The 12,389-nt window shown below is 26.3% G+C and overlaps 1 protein-coding gene across 17 annotated transcripts in view; it reads right to left on the bottom strand.

Moving 5' to 3' along the window:
• LOC107451625 (telomerase protein component 1) overlaps positions 1-12,389 on the bottom strand; it is a 275,001-nt gene that overhangs the window by 33,373 nt on the left and 229,239 nt on the right. For all 17 annotated transcript variants that reach the window (XM_021147098.3, XM_043040343.2, XM_021147105.3 and 14 more), the window contains 5 exons: positions 9,929-10,048; positions 4,371-4,469; positions 3,847-3,991; positions 2,020-2,165; positions 515-651 (listed from right to left, as the gene is read on the bottom strand). In XM_021147098.3, the coding sequence (XP_021002757.2) occupies positions 515-651; positions 2,020-2,165; positions 3,847-3,991; positions 4,371-4,469; positions 9,929-10,048 (647 nt within the window). The remainder of the gene's footprint in view (positions 1-514; positions 652-2,019; positions 2,166-3,846; positions 3,992-4,370; positions 4,470-9,928; positions 10,049-12,389) is intronic.

Here is a 12,389-nt window from a genome sequence, read left to right as displayed (position 1 = left end):
GAAGTATGGGAGTTTAAATTGTAAAATTTTAGAGTAGACTTTTTTCCAGTAAGCTTCAACCTTTGAATCTTGGAATAATTCAATCACACATCCCATTACTTTTCAATTCCTTCAATATCCGATTTATTGTTTGCTTTTGATGATAGTGATGAAAATGAAGAAGATAAGCAAAAAGTAATGAAGAATATATCCTCAACTGATGAAGAGTTTGAAAGCATAAAAACTCTGAAACATTTGCAAATGTAAACCATAAAGCAAATTTGCTAACAATAGTAAGTACTGAGAGGGACATTGTTGAATTCGTATTTAAAAGCAAGATCATGTAAATATTATATATTTTTCCTAGCAGTTCATTTTGTAGGTGCCTATTTTTGAAAAATATACTTAGATTTTTTTTAAGAAAAATTGGGGTTCCACTGTAATAAAAATGTAACTCATTTTCTATGAATAACATAAATCACACAAAATTTCCTAGTGCTGTTATTATTAAAATTAAAGAAATATTTTAACTTACTAATCTGGATAACGAAATACACCAATATCACCATCAGAATTTCCACAAACAATCATTTTTGGGTTATGAACAATTGAGGTAACTCGAAATTTCATCAATCCAATCGAGGATACAGATGATTCAGTAAAGTTTCCACACTGTAGTATACAGGTTTCAAATCAAATTTAATACCATTAATATAATTGCAAATGACAAAAATAACTGTGAATCAGTGATAAAATATAATTAGTAGCTTAAATTATATAATATAGTCATTTAAAGTGAATGTAGTTTTCAAAGAGTGAGTAACAAAATTTGAACAAGAAAATGTGCTGAAGATAAACCAACAAAATTTAATGTAAATTTTAGAAATTATGGAAGATTGAAAATCCATACTTTAAAAATTAGAAGCTGAATTGCATTATAAGCAAGTTTATTAGCAGTTAAATGCAGATATAACTAGGAGAAAGCCGGACATTGTTTTTAAGTTTTGGTTTATGTCCAGTAGAGATTCCTGAAGTTTGTCTTTTCCTATAAAAAGAACTTTATCTTACATTTACTGACAAGGCGAAACCTAAATGTCGTTACTTAGTCAAACACTAACAATAGCAATAAGGAGCACTAACAATAATAATATGAGTAATACCACACTAACCAATAAGTGATGTCTAATTTATTATTAGTGATATATTTTTTGTATTAGAAGGAATTATTTGATTCAGTGTAAACACCAACACTTAAACCGGTTTTCCCCATGTTATTTAATGGGAAAAGAGTGTGCAGCAGAAAAGGTTCGGTTGTGTAGAATATTGCGGAGAGCTAAATGTTTCAAAGGTTAATAATCTCTAAACTGATAGTTTTCAAGACTTCATTTATTCAATTTGGTTTTATACAATTTTGGGTAAAAAAATGCATCAGAAATAATTTTTCCCTTTCCACTAATTATTTTGGTATTGAAATCTTATTTATAATGCAGAAAAAAGCCGATTGGAAAAAAGGTTAATAAAGGGTTTCAACCATAGTACCAAACAATATAAATGCCCTGATTATAAATAAATACCCCAAACACATCTAGGACCAGCCATAGGCTTTGGAAAGAGCAAAAAACTTTTTTCTATAAAAACAATTGAATTAATAGTTGACTGACTCTTTCATATTTTTATAGGTTTTAGGATTTTATTTAGCAGTAGTTTTTTTATGTTCAATATTTTAAGCTACAATGGTTTCCAAATAAAGTAAAACATCAACAATAATTATTTTATTAAATATAATATATTAAATGAATTTATATTAAAAGGAATTCATAAATAAAGACCATCTTATAGCACATAAAATAGTTTGTGGATTGTTGAATTTGATACATTTGAAAGAAAAGGGACAATGCTGTGTAATGATATTTTCATACAAGTTTAAATTGTGCTTATTTATTGTCCAAAAAATTTGAATAATTTTTTTATTTCTTTTTTTAACTCTATATATATGCAATAAAAATTAAAAAAGCTTAAATTAATTTTGAATTTTCTTACCAGAACCTTTCCAGATTGAGTTCCAAATATCACACACATTTCTGTCCATTTTTGTTGTTTAACTGTATCAAGGTCAATGTTATCACTTGGTTTACTGATGTACGAGACAATGTCTGAATTAATGACGAATTTGGCCTCTACAGAACCTGCATGTACACATAAAAGAATGTTGGAATGCATAAAAGAACATTGTAAATTTGATTTAACTTACTTACAAATTAAAATACATTAGTTTACAAAACCATCGTTAGAGCCCTTTGACCATAAGCTACCTTTTTTTTGTATTGCCAATAGTAAAATACTAGTAGAAATTTAATAAAATGCATTATTATTTATCAGGTAAATATTGCATACTCTTGCAAGTGTAGTAAACAAATATCCCCTTGTTACATGAATAAGACAATTTATCTAGATTATATTCTTGTGATGCAAGAATGTAATAAATGGATAGATTAATTCAAGATGTTGAGTCAGTTAAGCTAAATTAAATTCAACATAAATATATGTAGTTAAAAAGAATAATGCAAAATTTCTCATTATTCAATTTCATTTTCAGTAACACTAGATAATCAAACAAGTGTCTCATAAATTATGTATTCTATAATGAAAATACATTTATCAAATAGACTACTGAATTCAGCCAGTTTTATTAACATGGAATAAAAAATGTTACCATAGCCAATGTTAAACATTAGTCAACATTTCAAACATTACTTTTATTGTTTTAGTACACAGATTAAAAATATTTATCCTTAATTTGCTTGAAATTAATATTAAAACTCGTGTGTTTTTAATTTTTAGTCAGGGAGTTGAATGATTGGTCAGAATGACATAGCTAATGTACAGAAAAAACTACACTATGCAGAATAAAAATTAATAAATCTCTCAAAAGAAATATTTAACACATATTGTTAAAATTTTCTTTAAACACACAATGAATTAATAATTTATATTATAAATAAATAATTATAGATTAATAAAAAGAATGTTCATTATCAAATGGAACAACTAATTTAATGTCAAGTACAACTCAATGATATGATTCAACTATTTTAAAAACCAATATGCTGAAATACTTTTCAAACCATGATACAGAGTTCTCCCTATTTTAACAAAGCAACAAATTAAGGACTTTTTTGGAAAAAAATTAAGGACTTTTTTGAAAAATTAAGGACTTCAAAATAGTATGTTTATTTATCATCAAATACGTTTGAATCATTACAAAAATTTGGCAAAAAAATGCATTTTCCATTCCAACAAGTATCTTCACGTAACAAGAAAAATTTAAACAAAATTTTTTTATTAAAATTTATATTTTTATTAAAATTAGAATAACTCAAATGAAGAAAATAAAATTTTTTATTATCTCTAGAGATAAAATATTTTAAGGGGCATTTTGAAAGATTTTAAAGATGGTTCTGAATGTGTTTCAATAAACCAAAACACAAATATTAAAGTTTTACACAACCAAAGTTTCTTTTAACAGCCATGAAACTTCTGAGTTTTTAACACAAGTATAAGTGAATAACAGGGGAAAAGAAAAAATATTTTTTGTTGTTAATTAAAAGAATAAACATTTAATACTTTTTAAGCAAATTATATTTCATGTTAAAAATTAGTAAATTTCATGCAATACAGTTTTACATTAGTAATGAAATGTGACTTAAGAGATATTTAATTAAAAAACAATTTTAATACTTAATTAAAAAATTTTGCTACATAATTATTTTTTATATTTAATAAGCTATTAGTAAAGTAACATATATTTTGAAAAAACTAGTTTAAATTTCACAGATAAATATTATTGCATTGCATAATATTTATTACCAGTATACATGTTCATAATCCACATTTCTGAGTTCTGAAAAACAATAGCTAGAAGGTCATGGGATATTATTTCCAGCATACTAATAGGGCAAAATCTACACTCTGACAACTTGTTGATACACACACCATCTGCTGTTGGCCAAATCTAGAGAAATATAATTACAGATATTTGTTAAACATTCAAACTCGATGAGCACAAAGAAAATATTTTTATAAAATTATACATAACAAAAATAAGTAAATTACTAAACGAAACAAGCAGTTGAATAATTCCAACTAATTAAAAATAAAACATGATTAATTTTATGATTAAGTTAAAACAATGAAAAAACCGAATTATGTTAAACTATTATTTTTCATAGGATTTTATCGATATTTTATATTTTTTAGTATGGTTTCTAAATTTTGTTTACACATTTAAAAGGTGTTCAACAACATTCTCTAATTTAATTTTGTTTGAATATAATTACAAAACTAAAACTGAAAAAAACAAGACATGTCATATCATTAAATCATATTATTACCTTAAGGGTACAGTCTTCACTACCACTCACAATCAGATTCTTTTCAACAGAAAAAACTAAAGATTTTACTGGTAATGCATGTCCTTTCAGATTTGCCACCTGTTTGGAAAATAAATAATTAAACATAATGATGTAGCATAGGAGGGGGGGGGGAGTGTCCCTCTAATAATTTCAAAAAATTTCCATACCATATTTTATAAAAATCTTATAGAATAATCATATCATAATTATATTTGTAGTCATAGCTTTTTGAGAAAGTCATGCATAATTTTTTAGTTTAAAGAATAAATTTTTGAAAATTTTGATATTGAAACTATAAATACTGCAGCTAGAGGAAAAAAATTTATCTGAAAATGAGGAGATTTCAGTTTATGAATTGAATAATTTTAACTTTAGTCATCTTGTGACGCATCATGACATACATTCCATTCGCTTAAAAGTTTTTAAGACAGAACTAAATATGCAAAAACTGAAATTGAAGTTGCCAATCTCCTGTAAATTTGACCTGAATTTAGGATCCTATTTTTCTAAATACAACCCCTTTGTAAAACCTGCCGGCAGCCAATGAACATCTCTCTCACACATTGTTCTCTCTCCATATCATTTTTAAGACTATGCATTTTGCTCAAATATAAGTGTATGCTGTTTCAATTTTGATGACTATTTGTTTCAAATTCAACAATTATTTTTTTCAGAGCTTATTTGGGCACATTTTGTTTACTTTTAAGAAAACCTTTTTACAGTATATGCCTGAATCAAAATATAAAACATAAATTATGCCCAGACCAAAATGTAAATCACAAATTCTGCCTAAATAAATTGTTTTTGAGAACCATTTCATGTCATTTATGATCAAAATGAGTCAATAAAACATATTGCTCAATCTTAACAAATTTAAAGGAGTTAAGTTAAAAAATTCTTTAATTCAATAATCACATTTAATTTTCCTTTTTAATTTGTTTCTGATTCATAAATCATTTTTGTTTTACTGTTGTGATAGTGTGTATGCAATAATTAAATTACAATCACCCTAAATAATTTACGCAACTATAACACATATAAATGTGATAAAAGAGATTTTTAATAATAACTACTATTAATGAAATATCATTTTTAGTAATAACTATTTTCAATAAAATAATAACTTCTTTTTAACAATAATAATATTAAAATAATAAAACTGATTTTAAAATAATAAAACAATCAAAGTTTACGTTGTTATGTTATTCTTGCAGTTTGTATTGGCTCACACCCCCAGTCAAAGAAACGTTTACAAGCCACTAAATTTATCATACATTTTTTTTCCCTAAGCTCTAAATTTAATAAAAATAATTTTTGGGGAGGCGGAATGTAATATAAAAAGTCTCATACGAGTTTTTTTACATTAAATCATGATAGATTTATCTTAGATTTAGCTTAAAATAGATTTCTCTTATTGATTTTAAGACGCAGAAAGCATTCTTTCATAAAGAGTTATAAAAACTCAAGATGCCAATTAAATGGTAATAATTCTCAGAAAAATACTGATTAAGAAATCCCAAAAATTCCCTATTGTATGAATGGCATCATGCTTTTGAACAAATGCAAATTTAAAATTTTCCCGTTTGAATGACGTTTGAATAAGTTAGGGATATTTTTGCAACCAAACCCCTTTTAGAATCCCTGATTAAATAGAGGGAGCTATTTTAATGCTTAACTGTTTCATATTTTCATGGCCAGATAAATCTGTGACAAATCCCAACATTCCTGTTATGGGAAACCACCCAGGGCCGTAACTACGCCTGGGCAGTCGCGCCCCGACGGTCAAGGGGGACCACATCATGTTTCTTCAAAATTAAGTAATTAAGAACTCTCATTATATAAATATATGTAGGAAAGAAATTGTGCTAAGATAGAATTGATGAAAATTTTCTTTTTTGTAATTGCATATATATTTTAACATAAAGGGAAGGGGAAAAAATGGTCAAAGACCTTTTCTGAAGAATATTTCCATTTCTTAAAANTTTTGGTATTGATTTCCTATTACTTTCGAGTCTTAAATTTCAGTGATTTTATACTTAAAATGCTTTCAAAATAAAATGAATTATTTATTAAGGATAATAAATTATATAAAATTATTGTTTACAGGAAATTACTTTCATGTAAGGGAATTTTTTAAATGTTATCTCACTTTTATGTAAGCATTTTTGATAATGCAGTTATTGTATATCAGTAATTCACTAGGTATGGTCAAACAATATCGTAGATCTTCCTGAATGAAATGGTTTTTCAGATTTCACCTGTAATGTTTGTAAATATTTAATTGTTATTAAAATAGCTTATTAAATTCGAATACATTTTCTTTAGGAAACAAGTTATATATTCTAATTGTAAACCAGAGCCTGTTAATTATAATTTACTTTTTTACTACAAATTACAATTTCCAAATCAGCTTAAAAATAAGTTTATTGCTTTGTTTATCGACATTGCTGATAAGAATTTAATTTAATTGAATAATCTTATAGACTATCTTATACACTATCATAAATGCCGAAATTACTGAAAACATTTTGAATAAAGCCAACGTTGTATAATGCTTTCTGTTAATCACTGATATTTTAATGATAATGTTATCATTAAAATAGTATCATTAAAATATCATTAAACCCGTTCATAAAAATTTTGATCCCTGAATGGAAAAAAATGTTAATATTTTTATCATTTAATTAACTTTTTATAGATATTTTTTATCAAATATTTTATTTATTTCCATTTTGTTCTCCACTAACCAGTTTGGTATTTTTCAGTAATCAATTTTATTACAGTGTGCGTTTCATTAGTGAATGTTAGATGATAGATAAAATAATTTAAAATACATTAAATTAATAATATATCTTTTAAATTTGAGCTAGTGCAGATATTTTAGACTTTGTTTTAATTTAACAAAAAATTTTTTAAATCTTAAAATTCTTATAAAAAAATTCTATTTAATGCTTAATTAAAGAAAACTGAATTCAATTATATCTAAATTTATGATTATACATAATTTTAAATACTATACAAATATTTAAAAAAAAATAATCCAGTTTTTTTTTCTAAATTTTTTTACATTGTATTATATAATTTCGGTACAGTAATTTCGTTCTTTTTGGTATTAATTTCCTATCAATTAATTATCAATCAATTAATATATAAATTAGTTATTAAGGATAATAAGTTATATAAAATTATTGTTTAAAGGAAATTGCTTTCACACACAACGGATTTTTGTAAATGTCATCTCACTTATATGTAAGCAGTTTTGATAATGCAGTTTTGTATATAAGTAATTCAATAGGTATAGTCAAACAATATTGCAAATCTTCCTGAATGAAATGGTTTTTCTGATTTCACCTGTAAGGTTTTTAAGTAATTGTTATGAAAATAGCTTATTAAATTTGAATACATCTTCTTTACGCAGCAAGTTATATATTCTAATTGTAAACCAGAGCTTTTTAATCATTATTTACTTTTTCACTGCAATTACAATTTCCAAATCAGCTTGTAATTAAGTTTATTGTTTTAATTTGGTCCTTTATAGCAAAACATGACAAATGCAAAGTTATTAAATGGCATTGCTGATATGAATTTAATTTAATTGAATAATCTTATAGTAAGTCTTATAATAAATAAATAAATTTGTATAAAAGAAATTTGAGTCCTGGATCAGATAGCAGCAAAAAACATCCCGATTAAAAATTTATCTTCAAGTCACGATACAATCATAATAGTATCTGTTATCTGGATTTTTTTAATGGTGTAATTTTAATTGCTATTCACACATTTAAATACTTAAGTCAGTTTACTAGATACATTAGTTGACTTAAAAATTGAACAAATTACATTAACTATTTTAACAATTATAATAATAATAATATATATATATACAGGGGAAAATGTCAAAATGAATAGATTTATTAGAGAAAAGTTTTATAGTGAACCTTTTAAATCATTTGCTGCTAAAAACGAGTTTAAAGGCAACAAATTGAAGATTTCCAAAAAAAAAAAAAATCATCAGTCAGGACAATTGCTGAAAGCAATTTTCCTTGATCACTGTACGGGGAAAGGATAGTAAATCCAGTTCTTTTGCGACTAAGCCGAAAAGGGAAGCTAATAGGTAGGCATTGACAATAGCAACTTATCTTGTTTGAAAAATACTTGGAATCTATTTCCATTCACTAAACGCCGCAATTATTTGCTGTACCATTTGGTAGAACTCTCATATGATTAGTAGGTAAAGTCTGTAAATGAGTGCAGGTGGTTAAATATAATTGACAATACGCTCATTTGTAATGCTAAATCTNAAATTTAGACATTAATAGAATAAAATCAAGTAAAGTTGAAAATTTTAGAAAAAAAATTGTTGCTTAAAACTTCGACGCTATTTTCCAAATCGAGAACTTCATTTTCCTCTTGAATTATAGTGAGGGGGTCGAAAACTTTATTTTCTTCTGATATAAAAGTAAGAGGGGCAAAATTGTGTAAACTATTTTCCAAAAAGACAATTTTATTTTCCTCTTAAATTAAAGTGATGGGGCGAAGAATATACTTCACCCCTTCTGAAATTCAGACATTCGCAAAAATAAAGTAAAATTAATATTTAACTCTCATTTTCGACTTTAAATCTATTTTCCTAATTGAAAACTTTATTTTCCTCTGAAATTTAATTGAGAAGGAAGATAATGTTCTGAATGCCCTTCTGAAAGTTTGACATTCGCTACAATAAAGTAAAATAGATTTGGTAATTTCAGAAAAAGAAACTACTTTTCTTCCAATTTACTAGCTATTATCCAAATTGAGATAGAAAACTAACTAAAACTTTTTATTTGATGATCGATGAACATAGAGAAAAAATGTTTGTGCTTTCTGTGCCAAAAATACAAAATGAGCCAATTGTGGGGTGAGAAGTTATTGACAATGTCAACACTCATCTATATAAAGGCCCCCCAACATAGAATCGAGTTAACATGTCTTATATACTAGTGAATTGGAATTGTATTTTTGTAGTAGTAGATACCCTACACCAATAAAGTAAATTTTCACATATAATTTTTTTAATCATGTAGAAATGGAAAATGCTTTGACAAATTGGCCCCCAGAAAATAACTAAATAAAAAATGTTAAATGGTGAATAGGGTCAAAGAAAGGTAATCTCCCATGATTACTATATGACTTCTAATTCTTCAATTGCCCCCTGACACTTGTTAGGAGCTACAATGAATAAGCTCCCATTAAAATAACTACGTAAAATATTTTTTTCCTAACTGAAAAATGGAAAATTACCCTCAAGCTAATAAAACATTTCTTTAAGAAAATCATTTTTTCTCTTCATTATGCAATTTAGTGAAGAAGTAACATTTAAAATTTGTTTCACATAAATTTACTAAATTTTGTTTTTATAAGCTGATTATTAAATTATCCGATATGGAAGTAAGTGAGAACAATTGTAATACATTCTCAAGAATTCTTTTACATGACATTAAAAAAATACTATATTAAAAAAAGTACTATTAGTTAATCAATTACAAAAACATACTTACCTTTAACCCTTCTTCTGCAGACCAAATGACAATGTCAGAATTAATAAAAGAAGAGATTATGTTAACACCATCAGAAGAATAAACTATTGATTTAACAGAGCCACAATGACTTTTAGCAGTCTAGAAGACAAACAAAACATAAATCAGCAAATACAAATTGTTAACAATTTCAATTAATTACCACTAAGCCCTAAGCCTTCATTACAGTTTTCTTTATATGAATCAAAATTCTTCAATGGATGGTTCACTGAATGTAAACAAAAAAACAAGTTTCCTAAAACAGCTTTCTTCTTAGTTATGTTTTACACAAAATTCTAAAATTTATAAGTGTTTTTTTTTTGTAATTTACGAATTCTAATAGATCATGATCCTTAATAAAAATAATTGTATAAAGTATACATTGTATAAAGAACAGAAAAAAATATCAATAACAGTTTAGGCAACTCAAGTACTATTTCTTAATTATATTTGAAATATTTATTCCAAAAAATTTACTGGACGCAAAATATACTTTATAATAAGAGAGAGGAAAATTAATGGTTGCAGAACTTAGTATTGTAATTTTATTTAGCTTTTCTGTATAGCTAAGTAAATAATGTGTGGAATGACATTATGAAACTATTGTTCCATGTCTTACTGCTTCACAACAATACAGGAAATAAATAAATTATATTGCTGAATTATTCTACTACCATCCAAATCTTCCCCTTGCTTACTCTAAAAATAAAATGCAACAGAAATACAAAATCTAATATTATATAGCATCAAAATCAATGCAAAATAATGCTATGGCGAATGGTAGATAATATTAGTTTGTTTAAAATCTAATGGTATATAATGCAGAGAAAAGAGCGATTTTTTGTATCTTTCTAGTATTATAAAGGTGTGCATGATAACGTTAGATTTTCTGATGTTATCTAATATTAAGTTCTACTTCGGTAAGTTTATTTAAGCTTTTTTTTAAATTTCATAATTTCTTGCAGTTGAGGAATACTCCAAAAGAATTGCAGAAAATATAGTGACAAATCTTCTCGACATTTCACATTTCTCTAACTTATGCAATACATTTTGTTTACAACAGTATAACAATTTCTTTTAGATCATCTTTAATAGTATTTTTGATAATGATTGAAATCGTGCACTTTAGGAAAAAATATTCTTCTATTCTTCCTTTAACTAAACAATTTGATAACAATTCTATTATTTCCTGTCAGTCACTCAATCTCATCTAAATATTTTGCAAAGTTTTTTTGTTTAATTTTTTCTTCTTTTGACTTTCAATTTTACAGGGCTGAAAATCCTGATTGGGATTACCGTATTTTTCGGCGGAAGCGCCGCGGCGCTATGGAAAAAAAAGTTGTTTTTTTCCTACATGTGGCGCTTCCGATGCAGCGGCGCTTCCGACGAAATATTTTTTAGTAGCAAAAAATTTTTTCAAGGAAAGTTATTTAAGATTAAATAATTTTCTGAGAGAAAGACTATTAAAAAAAATTAATAACGAAGTCGACGAAATATTCGCCGGTATCGCGATCTGCTGCAGAACATCGGCAATTGTAATTTGAGCGAACAGAAAAGGAAGTAATAGGACCCTAAATCCAACACTCACGGGACTGACGAAATGCCGAACTTCGGATCTCTTTCGGAAATTCCAATATGGCCCCCAAATATTACTATAATTCAATTCCACTGTTAATTTCAGAAAAACCAATAAATTTAGTCAAGTTTCGATCGTAGATTATGATGGGGTGAATTTAAAACTGGCCCATCTTAAGAAATTTTACTAATCTATATAATATAATCAAGAAGAAATAATCCGAATCCTATGAAGAAGACATAATCGTTTCTTCTTTGGAGCAAGATCATAGTTCTCGTTTTTTCTTTTAGATAACATTTTGTTTTAACAAAAGAGGCTAATCTCGCATGAAAAAAAAAAGCTAACAAGAAACTACAAAAAAAAAAATGTAACAATTAATGCTAAGAACAAGCAAAAAACAAGCTAAAAACTAATAAAGATAAAAAATAAAAAAACAAGCAAACAACTATTAACAAGAAAAAAAACAAATTAGCAGTTAATAACTAATAAAAAGCGGCAAAATAAAAAATTAATAAATCGAATAAAAAACCGCAAAAGGGATAGAATTCATTTTGTTGTCTACATGGTAGTTTCAATGTCAACTGGGTGTGGCCAATTTATGGTCAAACAGAGGAGGGAGAATTGGGGGCGAATCAGTAAAGTGCAAGCCTAGCTGTCAAGATTGATTGATCAGTTTTTTCCAACTTGCATTTCTTTATTTTGTTCATTGGAAATGCAGATGTTTTTACTTCTCAATTTATTTTAAACTGCTTAAGAAACAGATGTTTCCTTTGACACAGATTTTTTTTTTCAAGCTGCTTTTTTATTTTTAAAAGATAAAATAAAGTAAGTTACTTCAACAGAATAAAATTCCAAATAAAAAGAATA

The sequence above is a fragment of the Parasteatoda tepidariorum genome, chromosome X1 (genome assembly GCF_043381705.1).
Source record: "Parasteatoda tepidariorum isolate YZ-2023 chromosome X1, CAS_Ptep_4.0, whole genome shotgun sequence".
Taxonomy (NCBI): Eukaryota; Metazoa; Arthropoda; class Arachnida; order Araneae; family Theridiidae; genus Parasteatoda; species Parasteatoda tepidariorum.
Note: the sequence above shows the minus strand (reverse complement) of the source record. Positions and strands in the feature narration are given on the sequence as shown.